We start from the raw sequence: 19,638 nt of genomic DNA, 5'->3' as shown, positions 1-19,638 counted from the left end.
TCACCCGCGTCCCTTGCTAGTCTTACTCAAAAGACAAGTTGCAGTTTCTGAAGCTTGGAATAATTGCTCATGAATCCACTGATTCAAAGAAAAGTACTGTAATGAATTAATAGCTCTGTAATATGGTGGCTGGTTTCAGCCAGAGAAGGGGATGGGCGATTACTTTGCAATTCTGAAGTGTGTTGCAGAGGAAATGCTCAATAGCAAAGTGCCTGGTGAGAAAACAAGAGATTGGTTTGGAGTTTGGTGTCAGCAATAGTCTGATGGCACCCAGCTCCAAATCCTGTTTTCATTCAGTCTATGTCATACAGGTAAGTATGCTAGATACATGGCCATGGAGAGTGGATGTTGGCTGACTCAAGTTGACTAATAAATTATAGCGGACACTGATAAAATGCTTCAGCAAACGTAAAGCTGCAGTCACATTTCCATTTAATGTACACTCACTGTTTCCAGCTCTGCTTTTTAGTCTGTGTTCACAAGGCATTAACCAAATTGGGTATGTATTCTATACTTCGTTATATGATACAACAGGATACCGTACATTGTTTCTCAAACCAGCTTCACACTGACTGGAGTTCTTCACTCAAAGTGTGAACACCGTGGCACAGAGGAAAAGACATTCTGTCAGTGCCCCCTGGCGTGTAGACAAGCAGGAACAAATGGAATCTGCAGGTGTGAGCAGCTGCGCAGGGTGCGAAACAACTTTGAAAGGCACAAAAAAAACAACCCCTTATCCAGTCCATGGGGGGATGTTGGTGGGAAGGGTGTGTGGACTGCATACATAAAACATCATCTGCAGAATACTTCAACCTAGTTGTGTTTTTCATAAAAAATGTAGCAAGCAAGGCAATTGGGCACTCAGTAAAAATACCCACGTTACTACATTGTGAATCTAGATAGATAAAATAACACAGTATGGCTTAATCCCCACCAACTCTGAATCCAAAGCATTAGGGGTTTCTTCTTACTGACTTCATTATGATTAATTACTATTTTTTAAATGTTCAGTAGACTTGTTTTGCTGTGATCCTACCTTCTCAAGAGTCCAGGTGTGCAGATTCCACGGCGATAAGAAGGCCTTGCCCTCCTATAAAGTGCTGCTCAGAGCTTCACCTGGCGCTCCTTCATGTGAAAGCAAGATGGAGAAGGTGCTGCTGTGGGTCGGTGAGTCATTTATAATATTTTGTAGACTGTCTCTCTTAAGGTTTGTAAGGTGGGATTTCTTTTCACAGACACCAAGAATGGTGCTTTGTTAAGCTACACTGTGCAATTTTTCCATTACGTTGGACTCTCTTCTCTGTTCTTTGCAGGTTTGGCTGTTTTGCTGCAGTTGCAAATCAGTAAGTACTTATTCCATCCCTTAACTAGGGATGAGCAGTGTGTTTGTGTGTGTGTGTGTGTGTGTGTGTGTGTGTGCAGAAGATGCAATTAATTAATTAATTAATTAATTAATTCCCTGCCCATCTGGCTGGGTTTCCCTAGCCACTCTGGTAGGCTCCCAACAGAATATTAGTAATAATTTAAAAAAGCGATAAAATATACTCTACCCAGCATGGTGCTGTCAACTGAATTTCGGACTTGAGAAGCTCAGGTTTACTTTCCTTCTACCTTAGCCATCCCAGGTAGACATGTCTCATTACTTTAGAGTCATTTCAAAGGTAAAAAAGGGATAATTTATATGGTAAGCCATCAAGAATCCTGGGAATTCCATGTGAAAGAAATATTTACAAATAATCAGAACTGCTATTTAACTCAAATTAACCAGTGCCCCCCCATATTTTATTCAAGTTGGCACTCCTAGTTGTATATATATACTCCAAGTCTTCTCCCTCACTCCACAATTTATCATCTTGCTTCATGCAAAATTTGCCTGAGTGATGAAGACTTTTGGCAAAATGGTACAAATTAAAATAGCCACATCCCATCTTTCCAAAAGTTTGTCCCGTAGGGGTTTTGTTCTTGCTTCCTACACAGTCCTTGCATGCTTACCTGGCATATAAATATACGGTTGGGAAGGGATTTTAATTAATAAATGAGATGTAATGAGTATTTTAAACAGCTGCTTCATTGTTTTGTTTCTTCCGATCAGGCTCGGCATGCAAACTTGTATGCTATTTCACCAACTGGGCTCAGTATAGGCCAGAGCCGGCCAAATACTTCCCAAACAATGTGGACCCACAACTTTGCACCCACCTGATCTATGCTTTCGCTACGATGAATGAAAATAAGATTGCCCCTTATGAATGGAATGATGAAGACAGGCTCTTCCCAGAGTTTACTGCACTGAAACAAAAGTAAGCAGCAATGCAACACCGCAGAACAACATTTCACATATAGATGTCTGTTTAGGGCCACGTAACTGTCAATTTATGTGCCAGGGTGATAGGAATTCTTCTGAACAGTGTCCCTTCACATGACGCCTTTCAGCTAATGTGGTGATGTCAGCTGCTTCAGTCTTCGCTTGCTGCTGTGCGTTACATCAGCTTTTGCCATGCCATCACTAGCTATTATTTAGGAACTTTGCTTCTAGCTGCAATATAATATTTGCCGTGCGCTGCGATTGGTTTATAATATTAGGCCCACAATTCCTTAACTCTGATTGCATCAACTAGAGCAGGCATAGGCAAACTCCAGCCCTCCAGATGTTTGGGACTACAATTCCCATCATCCCTGACCACTGGTCCTGTTAGCTAGGGAAGATGGGAATTGTAGTCCCAAACATCTGGAGGGCCGGAGTTTGCCTATGCCTGAACTAGAGAATGGCTGTGAATTCATACTAAGATGGTTCTTCACACGCTAATACTAATATACTAACTAGAAGTTTGAAGAGTTTTACTGAAAGGCATTAACAGTCCATGGTAGAGTGAATGAACATGAGCCCCTGTAGATCAGGTCAAAAGTATACAAAGTATACAAAAGTATACAAAAGTATATATATTCTGTCCTCACATTGACCAACCAGATGTCCATGGAAAGGACATGAGCACAATAGCATTCTCTCCACTTGTGTTCCCCATCAACTAGTATTTAGAGACATACTGCCACTGATCCTGGAGGCCGCAATGAAACACTGTGACTAGCCTTATTCATCATGAATTTAAAGGTCTCTGGGTTGGTGGCCATCGCTGTATCTTGAAGTAGCAACTGTGTGAAGGAGGATTTCCTTTTTTTCCATCTTGTGTCTCCCAACACTTAGATTCTTTGGTTCTAGTGTTATGAGAGAAGAGGAAAACAACCTCCTTGCCCTCTTTCTCCAATGTATGCAATAATTTTGCACACTCGGGTGAAGTGAATAGCACATGGAAGTTGGTTTGGGTTTAAATATCCACTCAGTCCATGTTACTTACCAAGTGGTCTTGGGCAAATCCCCACATTTTAGCTTGACCAACACTGTTGTTAGTAGAAATAAAATAGGATAATTCCATGTAAGCTGCTTTGGGCATCTTGTAAGAAAGGGAAGATACAAATGTGATAAAGAAATAAGCATTGGGTTGGATCCAACTAAAGTTAGACACACTTAGGTCCTATAGAAATAAATGTGTGAAACGTTAGTTGGTTTCAGTGGGGCCTAAATGCAACTCCTTTGGGTTAGATTCATCCGATTGATGCATGTGCCACATAAATACATAATTGCACAGGGAATGGTGCTGTACTGTTGTGTATAATACTGTCTTGAGTGTATAAACCTATATCTTTAAAACGTTTCTCTATTCACTTTAATATATTAATATATTCTGTGCCTTTTAGGAATTCCGAACTGGTTCAGCTGTTGGCTATCGGAGGGTGGAATTTCGGCACTCAGAAGTGAGAACGGCTTTTGTTTATTTACCTCTACACTGACAAAGAGTTCAAATTATGAATCAACCAGATGGTTAGAAACCACACTAAGCTGTAGCAGATGTTAGAAATTCTGAAAATTCACAGCAATAAAGAGAAATTAAGTAGTCTGTACGAAAAGGCAGGGCTAGAGCTAAGTATTAATTTATTTGCGAACATGTTCTTGCAAGTGTTCATACATTCTCTAAGGGAGGCATTTTTACCTTAAAGTAAGTTTTCCTTAGTACCACATTAAAAATGCAATACTAAGAATGAGATCTGTTCCTTTTAGATTCACCACAATGGTCGCCACAGCTGCCAACCGAAAGACCTTCATTGATTCAGTGATAGCATATCTCCGCAAATTTAATTTTGATGGGATTGACTTGGACTTTGAATACCCGGGCTCTAGAGGCAGCCCCCCTGAGGATAAGCAACGGTTTACCATCTTGATTCAGGTGAGGTACCAGCCCAGCATTCTCTCACAGATCTAGTATATTTCCATAGCTAGCTTAGCCTACTGAAAGCTTTTAACAAACATAGAAATCTCATAAGTAGAATGGATGATATATGCTGTTGAGTTGTTTCTGCCCCTAAATGGGCTATATACCAAGAACCTCAACTTATATACAAGGTTCCCCCTAAAGTTGCTTATCCAACCCTGTCTTGGAAATAACAGAAACCCAGCATTTTTCGGGATTGTGTTAATCAGCATGTTGCTGATCTTTGCAGATTAAAAACAGATTAATGTTTGGGATATATTGTTACCATTTTCAGAGCTAAAATGTTTTCCTCTCACTATCACAAAGGGGAAAAAATATACATTAGAATCTGGCAATTGCTGAACATGTGAAGAGGAACTTAAAAGTCCATTGCTGCTAAATGGCACAGATATAAAGCTAGATCAGTATGAGGCAGACCAGATTATAAATTTAGGCTCTGGCCTTTCAGATGGATCTCTTGAGATGAAAGGCAAGATGCTGGACTAGCTCAGCTTTCTGACTTAGTTACTGAGAGAATCCCTGATAAATTGGTACTCTTGACTGAGATCTCTGATACCATTGTCAGTTTTAGAATGGTCATTTAAACTCATGGTCAGAAAGACAAATGACCTTCTAATAGGCATGTCTGACTCCATGTTTAGGGTGCCTAGGCATCCTACTGTTTGGGCACTGTCATTTTAATTTGCATCAGTGCCCCACATTGATGCAATGCATTGTAGGAAATTAAAATGACCACAGCTGCCTAGTTCCAGAAAAAAATGACACGTGTTTGCTCTTGCTCCGCTAATAGGTATTCACTAATAGTTCCTCCTCCCTCTTTAGGAAATGTTGGAGGCCTTTACAGCTGAGGCTACCAGCACAGGTCGCCCCAGACTGCTAATCACAGCAGCTGTGTCTGCAGGGAAAGGAACCATTGACGCTGGGTATGAAATAGCCGCAATAGGAAAGTAAGTAAATGAAAACATGCATTTTCTTCATAATAGCCCCCTTCTCTGACTTTGGCTTCTCTTAGATACACTCCTAGTGCCTGTGTCAGAACGTTGGCTGTTAACTCTGCTTCTTGTGCAACTTCCTCCAGGCTCCTGGATTTCATCAGCGTGATGACGTATGACTTCCATGGCGGCTGGGACACCTTCACAGGCCACAACAGTCCATTGCATGTGGGATCCAAAGACCAGGGCGACTTAAAGTATTTCAACTGTGTAAGGAGATGGAGAATAGATTTGACCAACTACCATAGAATAAGACAGATATTAAATCCCACAACCCCCTCCATATCATATTCTTTTTTCCCCAAAACAGGAGTTTGCAATGAAATACTGGAGAGACAACGGTGTTCCAGCTAACAAGCTTCTCATGGGATTTCCCACCTATGGACGCACTTTCAGGCTTACTACCAGTGATACATCTGTGGGTGCTCCTGCTTCTGGGGCTGGCTCTTCTGGACCTTATACTAGAGAAGCTGGGTTCTGGGCCTACTATGAGGTAATGATTTGAGGAAATTTCAGGTTGTTTCTTCATTGAATGAGTATTAATGCCTGCTATCAATTCCATGCACGAATGCATTCATTCTGGGTAAGTATTAATGCATATTCATGACAAAAGGCTGTAGCTCAGTGGCAGAGAATCTGCCTTGCATGCAGATTGTCCCAGATTCAATCCCCGGCATTGCCAGATAGGGCTACAGAAGGACACCCCCATTTGTATTCCTGGAGCTGCTGCCACCAATTGGTGCAGACGGTACTGAGCTAGATAGATGAATGGTGGGACTTAGAATTGTAGAGTTGGAAAGGACCACAAGGATTGTCTAGTCCAACCCCCTGGAATGCAGGAATCTTTTGCACAAGGTGGGGCTTGAACCCATGACCCTGAGCCTAAGAGTCTCATGCTCTGTCAACTGAGTTATCCCAGAAGGGCACATAAAGCAGCTTCCTGGGTTCTTATGAATGGGCAGCCAGCCCATTGGCCACTCCCTACACAGTCGAAATGATTGCACAGGAATGACAGGTTCCCTAAAAACAATCCATAAACTGCCCAAATGGAAGGTTCAGATTGCATGTGTAGAGAATCCTATGCATCTTTGGGTACAAGCATAGGCTCCTATGCAAATTTATTATAATAGGAGGCTAATCAAATTGAATACCAATTGAGTACAATTACATTTAAAAGATACAAGTAAATTCACAAAGGAGCCCTCTTCTGCAAGTGACAGGCAGGAGCTGCTGCAGGTATGATCCTAAGCCTCTCAACCATGTGGTAATTTCTAAGCACAATGAGTGTCATTGTTTTCTTGACATGACCATTCTACTTCTTCATTTTGTCCTCTTGCTAATATCATAACATTTTGGCAGATCTGCACATTCATAAGAGATGCCACGGTTAGTTGGATTGAAGACCAGAAGGTGCCGTATGCCTCCAAAGGGAATGAATGGGTTGGCTTTGACAATGCCAAGAGTTATGAGTACAAAGTAAGAACCCTTTTTGCATACAGCTTTCCCCCTTACATTTGGTTTGTCACAGACATCGTTATCAGCATTCTCAACTTTGTGTGTTCTGTCACGTTTTGTGCTATCACAATTTGCATGTTGTAATGTAAGTGACTTCTTCCATGCAAGGCTTCCCCTTCCAAAGATTCAGTGTGTGGGAAACCACGGAGTTCCATGTACAAGCAGATAACCATTTCTGTGTGTGCATTATTCCATATTGTTTCGTGAAATTGTAATGTTATATGCTGAAAACTGCCCCGAGTGGTCTTTTTAAGGGTGGGGCATGAATGTTTTAAAAAGCAAGTAAATGAAATACAAGTCAGATGGTAATATGAATAGCACAAGAAGAGGCCCGATGCAACTGAAGCTTCCTCCAGATGTGAAAATGGCATCATGGGAATGTCATGATGATGATTCTCTTGCAGGCCCAGTTTGTGAAGGATAATAAGTTTGGGGGTGCCATGGTATGGGCAATTGATTTGGACGACTTCAGTGGTGGATTCTGTGGTGAAGGAGCCTACCCATTAATAAACAAACTGAAGAGTCTCCTTGCAGGAGGTAAGGCATCTAAATGTAGCACCAAAGGCCATCTTGCGCTCCACTGTGTGTGAAGCAGGATCCTCCACGGGCTCTCCAAATACAAGGTGGCCCTATTTACAACAGTGAGACATTCCTTCCTTGGGTGGGTGGGTATGTATGTATGTATGTATGTATGTATGTAGCCAGTGGGAAAATTCCAGCAAATCTGATTCCCTAGCATGTATCAAAGGGACTTCAATGCAGAATGTGAACTGATGAAGTTCTCCCCCATGTCATTTGATTTGTACCTGGCTAACGGCGTTTCCGTGTGCTGCTCTGGTTTGCCAGAAGCAGCTTAGTCATGCTGGCCACATGACCCGGAAGCTGTACACCAGCTCCCTCAGCCAATAAAGCGAGATGAGCGCCCCAGCCCCAGAGTCGGCCATAACTGGACCTAATGGTCAGGGGTCCCTTTACCTTTACACTCAGTTGAGGCTCACTGGGACAATGTCAGAGACTTTCCTCGGTTGTTAGCTAATCTGGCAACAAATTCCTGCATAGTATCCAATTCGTAGGTCCTTTGTCTATACAAATTAAGTTTGCTATTGCCTCCTGCCCTCTATCTTGTGACCAAGTGCAGATTTTGTAGCTTCCAACATCAGGCCAGCTCAGCAGCCTGATGAAGAGTTCAGAAGAAGTAGAAATTTTGCTCATTGTTTTGTGACATTTTGGGTGTTCCAAAGTATCGGTCAGTTGTGGATTTTGGTTTCGTTCTTATGGAACAGCAAGCTACTTTGGTCTTTTTTAGCAATAAAAATGTAACCTACTGCTTGCCCATCCAGTGCCCATACACCAGTATGCCTGTTGACGTGAACCTAGATCAGAGGTCTCAGGTGAATCTCAGAGTAATTAGTTTTTAAAGATTAAATGCCATTTCCCATCAAAACAGGAGCTTAAATGTATTTCTCAAAAGCCAGTAGAGCAATAAGATATTACTGACAGCTTAAAATACTGAACAAATTCAGTATTGTCAAAGAAGCCACATAAGTCAAAATACGTATTAAATGCACTCGCGGTTTCCACATGCCTTTCTGAACATCTGCACTTCTTATTGTTAGGCTGTGGTGATGTTCCAACTGTTGATCCTCCCACCATACCTCCTGATGAAACTACTACTCTTCCTGATGACGTAACACCACCTCCTGAAGAAACCACTACTCAGGTTCCTGATGAAACAACTCCTAAGCCAAGTGAAAATCCCGATGAGGATGGTGAGTTTGCTGTGGACAAAAGTTACAGTTAGCGGTGTAGGAAGATGTAGGGATGGAGCAGCTCATGGGTTGGAACAATTTTTAAACTGGCTTCTGGTGGCCTAGCAAGTGATTGTCAAGATGTGATAAAATATGTCCACAATTTTATTTTTGCATGTGTGTGTGTTTGTGTGTGTGCGTGTGTGTGTGAAAAACATGTATAAATGGAGAGACATAAACACTCAAAATGTATTTAATATGATATCTGTATTTTAGTTGTCTAGGTGATGTTCTGGCATAATATTCTGCCAACATTTGCCACTTTGAACACATCTGCACACTTTGGTTTCTGGCTCCACTCTCCAAAAGGTTGACCATAAGTAGGGAAAGGAAGGTTCTCTTTGCTTCTCATTTTTCCTATCTTAAATTCAGTTCCCTACATTTTGCAGCAATTTGCAATAAAAAAAAACCCACCTCATGAAAATTCACCAGCATTTTCATACAAATTTTTCCTAATAAATACATTTTTAATAGACAGTTCATAAACACATTTTTGCAAGCCATTTCCCCTAATATAATGCATTTTTAACTAATTTATTTTTATTAATACCTTCATTTTTATGCATATCTTCATTTTATGCATATCTTCATTTTTATATATCTTTCCCAACATATATGCAGTTTTGTAAACATACGGTTCCCCTAGCTTGAATACTGCAGTCGGCAACAGTGTCCAGACAGAAATTTGAAAAAAGAATCCACGAAAGCTCAACAACTTTGGGCAGAACTGAAAAAAGCTTAACACTGAAATATGGCAACCCTAGTAAACTTCGCTTGATTGGAGAACTGCATCAAAAAACTTGGATAAATGTGAACTTTGAAGGATAGTTGTGTTTGGGTTCATGTATTATTTCAGAAACAATATTGGTTCCCCATCACTGAACTATAGCTTTAAATTGGAAATGGTAGGCTTGTGGAATGATATCTGAAAGTTGTGTGACAAACTAGCTCTGGGATTTTGTGCTGTAGCCCCCACTCCTACTAGAGCCCCTGGACTGTCTTTAGAGCTAGGAAAGATTGCATAATTGTTATGTCTGCTGCTTAAAAATCCTCAGTCCAGACACGCTTTTAGAGGATAATGACTGAATGAACTCTGAACATGACTTTGTGTCAACAATGGCACCATCTCCGTTTTCTCACCAGGCCATTCCTGCAAAGTTGTGTGCTATTTCACCAATTGGGCTCAGTACCGCCCTGAACCAGCCAAGTACTTTCCAAACAACGTGGACCCACATCTTTGCACTCACCTCATGTATGCATTTGCAACTATGAACGACAATAAGATTGCTCCTTATGAGTGGAATGACGAGGACAGGCTCTTCCCAGAGTTCCAAGCGCTGAAGCAGAGGTCAGCTTTTTCTTAGAAACAACATTAAGATGTAACTGTGATGTGGGTAAAAGAGGTGCTTAACTTTTTGTAAGATGCTTCTGAGCTGTTCTAGCAGCTGATACAGAAGCTGTGGGTCCACCAGACATTTCTCTAGCCTAAACTGATACAGTGGTACCTCGGGTTAAGAACTTAATTCATTCTGGAGGCCTGTTCTTAACCTGAAACTGTTCTTAACCTGAAGCACTACTTTGGCTAATGGGGCCTCCTGCTGCCGCCGTACGATTTCTGTTCTCATCCTGAAGCAAAGTTCTTGACCCGAGGTAATATTTCTGGGTTGGTTCAGGTTACAGACCTGAAGCGTCTGTAACCTGAAGAGTATGTAACCCGAGGTACCACTGTACAGATATTGCAGATGTGCCATCTGATCTGGTGATAATGATACATTGGTAGCAGTAGACCTCATAAAGAAAGAACTTGTTCTGTAATGTAAACTTGACTTTATATAAGCATTAAGTAGAAGTCAGTGGGAAAATTTGGCAGGCAGAAGATATAAATAGTGAGCAGCTAATTTTTAACAAGAACAATATCTGTAGATTTTCTACATCAAATCTGTTTTCAGTTTTTGTTTAAATATATATATTTCCTTTTCACAGAAATTCTGCCTTGGTGACATTGCTGGCTATTGGAGGGTGGAACTTTGGTACACAGAAGTAAGTTTTCTCTATAACTTTGGAAACATGAGTGGTAATCAGCATACAACTGTTGAACATAATAGTATTTGACAACTGACAGACTGTGAGTGGAATCAGACTCCTGTAAGCTAAGCAGTGCCATCTGGGATGCCCTCCCTCAAGATTCCAGGTCTGTTTGACCTCTCTATACTTTTTGTAACAGGAAAGTAAGAGACTGAGAATGGCAAGTGCAAGGAGACGGGAGAGCTATTCTCTGACATGCCTAATTCAGTCACTTCCTTCTTAGATGTGACAGTGCCCACGACTGTGTATACATCACACACTTAAAGCACATTTGAAACAAATTCTTTCCCTCAAAGAATTCTGGGCACTGTGGTTTATGTCTCATGGAGTGACAATTCCCAGCCACCCTTAACAAATTATGGTACCCAGAGTTCTTTGAGGGAAAGAGCATTCTTTAAAGGTATAATGTGTACCCAGCTATAGACAGCTGTATATTTACATTCAGGGTTTGCTGCTTTCTTATTCCTTCCTTAGGAGATGGAAGGCAGGAATGGAGGCAGATGCCTGGTCTGTATTTGTAGTAAATTGAGGTGGTACAGTCCTGAAGCGCATAATGGACTGTACCATTTCAGGCTGCAGATCAATAATGCCACTTTAAAAATGTTCCTTTCCAGATTAAAAATACATGAGAGACAGATTATGGTCTAGTCTGCATCTTAGTGTTCTATCCTTTGTACTTGAAGAAAACTCTTAACACGAAGTGCACTAAAAATTTGAAAGCAACCCTCCTCTCCAGACTGAAATGGTACAGCCCATTTTACCACCTCAGGGCTCTTTCCCTCTTCTTTTACTGCATAAGTTGACCAGACCAGACCGGGGATATCCATGGGAGAGGTTAGTCCATTCTTTCCTCAGATGCATTCTGGTCTCTCCTTCCCCACTCTCCACTTTCAGGTAGCATGAAGAGATAAGGAAAGTTTGGCCTTCCACCCTCTCTTGCAAGGTGCTGCAGACCAAGATGTAGTGGGGGGGGGGGGGAGAAACAAACCCAAACACAGATTTATGCAAAGCTAAATGTCATATAACTGAGGGTAGGACTGTGGCTGATAATGGAAGTATCTCAACTGCATAAAGCAAAGAAAGCAAGAAAACAAAGCTGAGGAACAGAAAAAAAATAGTCTGTAAAGCAATGTGCAGTTGGATTGGCTGACAGGGAAAAAACGAACCGCAAACCAAAAAACAAAACAAAAGGAAAGATACTAGCAACAGATGCAAGAAAAACAGAGGTGCAGAACTGTACCTTGGTAAATTGGATGAAGGTAGGCTATACTCTTGCCTAGGAATGCTCTTTTAAGAAGGTGCTGCCAGACTCCACTGTTGCTTTTGTTTCCTTCAGATTCACTACCATGGTCTCCACTGCAGCCAACCGCAAGACTTTCATAAACTCAGTTATAGCATACCTCCGCAAATTTGGCTTTGATGGGATTGATCTGGACTTCGAATATCCAGGTTCTAGGGGTAGCCCTCCTGAGGACAAGCATCGTTTCACTATCCTTATCCAGGTATGAGATCAGTAAGTTCAGCAACCCGGCTGGTCAGGCTTCGCAGTTGGGGAAGAGGTTTGTAGAGACCTGTAGAAATAGGACTGTTTCTTAACAAAAGGCTGGGATAATAGTTCATTCTCTTCCTTTAGGAAATGGTAGCAGCTTTTGACCAAGAGGCCAAAGAGACTGGGAACAACAGGTTGTTGGTGACAGCAGCTGTCTCTGCTGGTAAACCGACCATTGATGCTGGATATGAAATTGAAGAAATAGGGAAGTAAGTGGAGAGAAAAAAAGAGCTTTGTTAAATGCGGTTATAGTAATGCTTAATTGATCAAGCCTGCTTGGAATTTCAGTCCTATGCCCTGTAAACCTTATCACTTGATGCTAAAGGAAGCTACATACAGAGGTGTACTCCCTTGCCAATTATTGCTTCACATGTTGCCAGAGCTGAGACTGCCAACTGGAAATGAGTACCAAAGGCCAAACGTCCTGCAAGACTTGTTGCATTGTTTGGCCTCACATGGCTGATTTTTTTAAGGCATACTGCCCCCCGCCCCCGCCAGATCAAGACCATGAAGTGAAGGCAGGCAGGAAGGTGTTTTTAACAATTTGCAACCACCATAATCCCAATCAGAATTGCCCTCCTTCGTCCTTGATGTCAATGGGAGAGCTTTCCTTTCATTTTGAATAGCAAGTGCAGAAGGGGGGCTTTTTACAGTTAGAAGCATGGTCCCCTACCATGGTCCTCACTCTCAGTCCCCACCTCAGCAGCCTCTGGGCAAGGCCAGAAAAGACATAAACATCACATAGAGTTTGGCCTTGACTGAATTTTGACTTTCTTTTCACCCCACATTCTGACTGATGGTCTCTCACTCATGGTCCCTTGCAAGTGAGGTTGATAAGGTTCTGAATGCACGAGAAAAACATTTTTATTGCAAAAATTAAAATATGCCAATGTGAAAAGTTTATTTCACTCTGTGGTGGGTGCGAAACCTCCAAATAACAAAACCTACCTAGACTTGGTTGTTTGAATTGTAATAATAATTGTAATTGTAAACCGCACTTGAATAATTGTAAACCGCACTTTTCATTTCAGACATCTGGATTTTATTAGTGTGATGACCTATGACTTCCATGGTGGCTGGGACACCTTTACAGGGCACAACAGCCCACTGTACGTTGGTTCAGCTGATATTGGAGACTTCAGATATTTCAACTGTGTAAGAATATAAAACACGGTTTATTTTCTTTAGTGGGTTGCTTTGTGTTGTAACATGGAGTCACCCCACAACTGCCTAACTTTGACTCCCATAGGTTCAGGTCAGGTGTCACAAACATGAGACTTTAGCTAGGAGATAGAAGCAAAACAGTGGCCTGTAGCCCTGATCTTTATCGTTGCAACAAGACTTCCCACTACCACAAAGACGAAGCAGCCAGAAGCCCCGAACAATGGTTACACCAGTATTTTAAAGTTTCCCAAAGTTTCCCATAATACATCTCAGGATGCATCATCAAGACATCATGGATATGTCACAGAAAAGGTGTAGTCTTCGGTAGATTGTGAGATCCAGGCATGCCCATGTCACTCAAATATAGTCTTTCACATTTACTCCATCACAGTACAAAGGAAAGTATTTACAGTTCCCTGGTTGCCAAGTCAAGTCAAATACACCCCTTTGTCTTGTCGGGGCTTCATCCCACTATGGGGTGGGTAGGCATTGTGATTGAGATGGTTATCTGTCTCGTGCTCTTGGGGCAGGATATCACCGGTCATGACTCCTTGGGAAGGCCCTGCAAACGTGACTGTACATCTCTCAGGGATTATGGTTGGCTCATACACCCCTCTCCTTATACCTCACTTTCCTGGGTCCTAAATGCCATTGGAACTGAGAAGATTGATACGAGTGATTTCTTATGAATTTCTAAAGTCTTGAGCCAGTACGTAGATACATTTATCAAGTGAATTGCTACATTTAGTACTGACACTTCCCCTGTTTCCTTTTTTTGGAGACCTGGGGCTCAGAGGCGAGTCGCAGGCTCCTTCTGCAAATTGAGCTGAGCTTCCCTTGCAGATGCAATGCCTTTGTAGATTGTACATGTTGTAGATGTTGCTGTGTGGGGTGGGAAGGTCTCTCACCCCCATTCCAATTTCCCGGTAACAGTGTTGGTAAACAACGATTGTGAGGTTAATTCACACTGTCATATTTGCAGGAGTTTGCCATGAAATACTGGAGAGACAATGGTGTTCCTGCTGGGAAGCTTATGATGGGATTTCCCACCTATGGACGTACCTTTAGGCTTACTACCAGTGATACATCAGTGGGCGCTCCTGCTTCTGGGGCTGGCTCTTCTGGACCATACACTCGTGAGGCTGGTTTCTGGGCTTACTATGAGGTAAGATGCTGGAGAAGTCCTAGGGCAGGATTCCTTTTAGGTTACAGTCCTATGTATGCTTACCTGGCTGAGAATAAGTCCTATTGAATTCAGTGGAGCATGCTTCTGAATATAGAATTGCACTCTAATACAGTTACAATCTTATGCCTGCTTACTAAGAATTAAGCTGCATCATAACTATACTTTAGGACTGCACTGCACATGGTTTGCTGCTATTCTCATGTTTTTTTCAGAATATATAAACCAAATGAGCCAAAATTATTTTATATACAAGTACCTTCAAAATCATGAACCTAACACACTGGAATATTTTGACAATATTACGCTACAAGTTTGGCCCACAATAAATATCATGCTGTCTTTCTACTTGACTTCTGGATTTGGATAAATTACAATTTTTTCTTAGCAGCTGTTATTATGGTTGTGTGAGGTTATTTGCTGAATTTCTAATATTTTGGTATCTGCATATATCAGAGTAGTTTTACCCACACAACAAATCTGTAGGGGAATTCAAACATCCACTGTTACAACAGCTGCTTAGTCTGCAAAGCAGCTTTTATGGTGCAGTCATATTGTTCCTGTAAGGGCATTTTAGGAGCTCTAGGATGCTGTCGCCCTCCATCTCCAAAAGTCAACAGGGACGTCTGCTGTGTTCCTCTCTTAACTGGGACAGAAAGTTCTGTTTCTGTGGTTTCTATGAATTAGATCATTTAAAACCAAGTAACTTCTCTGTTGTGACTTTAATTTCATGTTCCACCAGATTAATATGATTCAAATCCATTAATCTATTAATACCGTACTGTGCTTGCAGATCTGTACCTTTATAAGGGATGCTACAGTTAAATGGATTGAAGACCAGTGTGTTCCCTATGCTTACAAAGGTTCTGAGTGGGTTGGATTTGACAACAAAAAAAGCTATGGATGCAAAGTAAGGCTGCCTTTGTTGACTATGACCTTTTATTTTATGCCTCCTTATTACCCGCAGTGCCGTACTGAATGCCTGTGTTGCATAATTTGAACACACGAGTTGCCATTTCTCATTTACAGATCTAAGTGACCTTTAGATGTTGTCCCAGCCATTTAGGAGCTGGAAGATGTTTTCTCAACTATTTGTTTATTCAGAGTGCTAAATTGAAGTATAATGATTTATTTATATCATACACTGAAATACACAATAAAACCATAACATAAAATGACTCAACCACATGGGTAGGGTTTTATTGCATGTGTCTTTCCCATGGAATCTACATTGTGCTGTGGGTGCTGATTGCCTAGAAAAACATTTATACCCCCATATGGTTGGGTCCTTTAAATGTTCTCCCAGCCATGGGGAAAGGAAGCTGTTTACACATGACTGGCAGAATGTTCAGAGGGCATCAGCAGTGAAGAATGGAGTTGCATATTGCAGACCAGGAATAGCCATTGTGGGTTGGACTCCCATCAACCAACATGGCATGTGGCCAGGGATTATGGTAATTCATCCATTTACAGCCCTGTGATACCACTTTAAACAGTTATGGCTTCTCCCTAGGAACCCTGGGAACTGTAGTTTGTTAAGGGCACGGAGAGTTGTTAGGAGACCCCTGTTCCATTCACAGAGTTACAATTACCAGAGTTCCCTGTGAAGAGGGATTGGTTGTTAAACCAGGCTGGAGATTGGATCTCTGGGAGGGGAAGAGGGGTCTCCAAACAATGCTCAGTACCCTTAATAAACTACAGCTCCCAGAATTCTTTGTGGGAAGCCATGACTATTTAAAGGGGTATCATAGCACTTTAAAGGTGCAGTGTGAATGTGGCCTTGGTTGGCTACGTAGACCAACCCACAAACATTCAGGATACAAACATCAAGACTAGATTAATGGCTGATGTAATTTTGCCAAGTAGCCTGTTTGGTAGTTTTCCTGGTGTCATGCTGGTGTTGAATTAGTGGGTTTTTCTCAACAATTTTCACTGCTTGCTTGGGGGCAGAGCTTGTCATAAAGCATTATCCTTTTTGTTTATAGACCCAGTTTGTGAAGGACAACAAATTTGGTGGTGGCATGGTGTGGGCTATTGACCTGGATGACTTCAGTGGCTCATTCTGTGGTGAAGGACCTTACCCTCTCATAAATGAGCTGAAGAACCTACTTGCAGGCAAAGGTAAGATGGTACCAAAGGATCATTGGAGGTGGGGGAGTTATTAAAAGTCAAGCAGTTGTTTAGATTCCACACCTGACTCTTTGCAGCTATGTTTCAGTAATGGGAAAGATGCACATTCATTGTCCAAGTGGCAAATGTTTTGGAACCAGCACATGGTGTTTAAAAGCTCATCTCGCCACAAGATATCTTAGCGTGTGCTATTTAAATGAAAGAAGAAGCAGATGAACTTTTTGCAGTGCATGCATTCCTTAAAAGTCAACTGTGTTGACTTTCACCAGGTTGTATGGGGGGAAAAGGCACAGTCACTTCATGTGGCATTTGTTTCTATGGACCACCACACCAAATCCTACACAACATAGTACTTCATTTTGAGGAAGATTTTACATTTCTAGTTTAGTGTTAAACCACCAAGCTAGCTGACTGAGAAGCTCCTTTTAGAGCATGCATTATTTTGAATGCCCAGTTGCTGCTGCATGGCTTAAAACATTATTTAGCAAAATGAATCTCATTGTATACAGAGTTTCTGAATTCTATTAGAAAATAATTTATACAGGATAATAAGCTTTGCCTCCATGATATTTTATACAAACGTATTATATAATGCTCTGACACCCAGTCACCTGCATTATGTGAGAGTAACAATATTTCCTGCTATGGAAAGTGCAGCTCACTACCATTCCTCCTTCCTAAAGCAGGTGGTTTTTATACTCGTAGACTATAATGGTTCTAGGAAGAAGTTTTTGGTGGATGAAAGCAAATGTCTGATTCCTGATTTTGCATGTTTCTTTCAGTTTGTGGTGACCCAGGAAGCACCATAATACCATCAACCACTCCTGAGCCTATTACTACTCCGGGGCCTACAACCACACCTGATCCAGATGCTCCCACCACTCCTCCTGGAACAGAATTTTGTGCAAACAAAGCTGATGGCATGTATGTTAATCCAGTCGATCCCAATAAATTCTACATTTGTGCTGGAACTGCAACATTCCCCATGTCTTGTGCAGCTGGGCTGGTCTTTGATGAAAGTTGTAAGTGTTGCAACTGGCCACTGAATTAAGGACTCTCAGATGCAAGGTGCTAACAATAACCACCTCTTCTTACAATGCCTGTAGCACCTCCCTTTCCCTTCATATGGAGCAATAAAATTTATTCATGGATCTTGGTGCTTTGATGTTTTGTTTATTCTTTCGGGAGGCAGCAGGAGGACACTGGCCAATTTAGCCCAATTTAGGTGCACCAACATAACTATTGTATACGGAGAGAAATTCAGTGCAAACATTTCATAACACTTGAAACTCTCTCTCTCTCTGTGTTTGACTGGCATACTTTTTCTGCATGTGAATGGTTTCTGGCCACCAAGAACATCCACCTTCACATTAGATCCCTGAATAATACTTTTTTCAGACCATCTTTTAACGAGAGGAGTTGGGTGGAAGGATGTAAGTTGGAACTTTGGAGAGCTGGCAGCAAAAGTATTTTATTTTACAATGTATTTATTAGAAATATTTCTAAACTGCCCTTCATCCAGGGATTCTCAGGCATTGTACAATAATTCATTGTCAGACATGGATGTTACTATTTGCCTAATTTATCCCCTCCCACAAGGGATCCTCAGACCCCCAACACAGGCCCTTCCCTCAGGTACTGACAGGTGGATCCTTGACTCCACAGAGAAACAAGAACCCTTTGCATCCTAGGGGTTCCTTCTGTGTGCAGCAGCTACCTATCCTTTACCTTGTTTCCAGCTCTCTGAGGACCCTGGTCATCTTTGCTTTCCCTTTAATCCTTTGTGCCTGAGTCTCTGCTGAAGGAGAGGCTATAGCTTGCTCTGCCTTTACACCTCCTGACCAGGCTTCCTTTCCTGGAGGACCTCTCTCTTTTCTTTTGCCCAGCCATTCCCAATGGTGGTGCTGTGCTCCCGAATGCCCAATGCTAACCTTTTTGTGGGGGTCATAGTGAGTGCAGGAGTGTGCTGGCTTATTGGTTACAGATGTGAGTAGTATTGGCTTAGGCACTGGACTAGAACCGACTATATCTGACTCCTGCCTGCCATGCAGGTAGTCTAGAAAGGGTCAACCACCAATAGGGGGAGCCCTGTTGATGTACATCAATTGTGAGCTCCCGCAGGGTCCCTGATGGGGTCGTGGCATGGCCCTAGCCCATACTCAGGCTTCGGACAAGATCCACACCCCCAGATCCCTGTAATGGAATACCCTTAAAGAGGAGGGGCAGGTGAAGGCCACAACCTCCCCTCCCATAAACCAGGTTTTTCCAATGCCTAACCACCAAACCTTACAAAGTTGTGACAATTGCTACAACGCAGGCAAAAACCACATGGCTGGTGCCAACTTGCCAAGTGGGAAAATTCCTACCTGGTCTCCTCAACAGGTGACCAACCGTGGTCCATAGCAAGGCCAAGATGGTGAATGCATGGAAATAGGGCAGGAGGGCGGGAGATCCGAAGCACGAGTAGGCAAGAAGGGAGAGCCCCCTGGCTGCGTGGCTGGTTCAATAGCCCAAGCCATGCCCCCCTGACTGGATTGGTCGGCCAGGGGCTGTGACGCGGCCAGGGACTCCCTGTAATGCAGGTGGCATCGCCACGCCCCCCCCCCCGGCTGTGCATAGGTAGAGCGTGAGGTCTAACTGCAACTCTGCCCTGCCCCAGGAAGGGGAGCGGATTTCCCACCACCATGACTCCCAGGTCAAAGAAAGACAATTTGGAGACCACAACACGGCTGTCTCCTCACATTCATGTACAGCTAGGGATGGAGGAGAATTTAAAGTGAATGAAGTCCATACATGATTCAATTCATTTATGTTATTTTCACTAATTTATGCATTTTGTGCATACTTTCCCTAATCTGTGCACTTCTGTACACTTTTTTTTTTTTTGGTG

General features: G+C 42.2%; 1 protein-coding gene across 1 annotated transcript; it reads left to right on the top strand.

Moving 5' to 3' along the window:
- Window positions 1–1,116: 1,116 nt before the first annotated feature.
- On the top strand, window positions 1,117–17,865 carry LOC310847292 (acidic mammalian chitinase-like). The gene is made up of 20 exons (XM_083744860.1): window positions 1,117–1,167; window positions 1,314–1,343; window positions 2,093–2,297; window positions 3,751–3,807; window positions 4,112–4,277; window positions 5,145–5,269; window positions 5,401–5,524; window positions 5,625–5,807; window positions 6,674–6,790; window positions 7,234–7,366; window positions 8,446–8,598; window positions 9,781–9,985; window positions 10,621–10,677; window positions 12,059–12,224; window positions 12,356–12,480; window positions 13,303–13,426; window positions 14,418–14,600; window positions 15,412–15,528; window positions 16,604–16,739; window positions 17,531–17,865. The coding sequence occupies exons 1-20, from the start codon at window positions 1,143–1,145 to the stop codon at window positions 17,797–17,799; spliced, it is 2,700 nt and encodes an 899-aa protein (XP_083600986.1). The 5' UTR covers window positions 1,117–1,142; the 3' UTR covers window positions 17,800–17,865.
- The last annotated feature ends 1,773 nt before the right edge of the window (window positions 17,866–19,638 follow it).

The sequence above is a fragment of the Podarcis gaigeae genome (genome assembly GCF_964106915.1).
Source record: "Podarcis gaigeae genome assembly, chromosome: 6".
In the NCBI taxonomy this organism is placed as follows: Eukaryota; Metazoa; Chordata; class Lepidosauria; order Squamata; family Lacertidae; genus Podarcis; species Podarcis gaigeae.
This window is presented reverse-complemented; position numbering and strand designations above follow the sequence as displayed.

What these genes read in the sequence shown, in the direction of transcription:
- LOC310847292 (XM_083744860.1), top strand. Translation starts at nt 1,143, where the DNA reads ATGGAGAAGGTGCTGCTGTGGGTCG. An exon ending in GAAATAGCCGCAATAGGAAA is followed by an intron (nt 5,270 to 5,400) that starts GTAAGTAAATGA and finishes AACTTCCTCCAG; the next exon opens with GCTCCTGGATTTCATCAGCG. An exon ending in GGTTCTGGGCCTACTATGAG is followed by an intron (nt 5,808 to 6,673) that starts GTAATGATTTGA and finishes ACATTTTGGCAG; the next exon opens with ATCTGCACATTCATAAGAGA.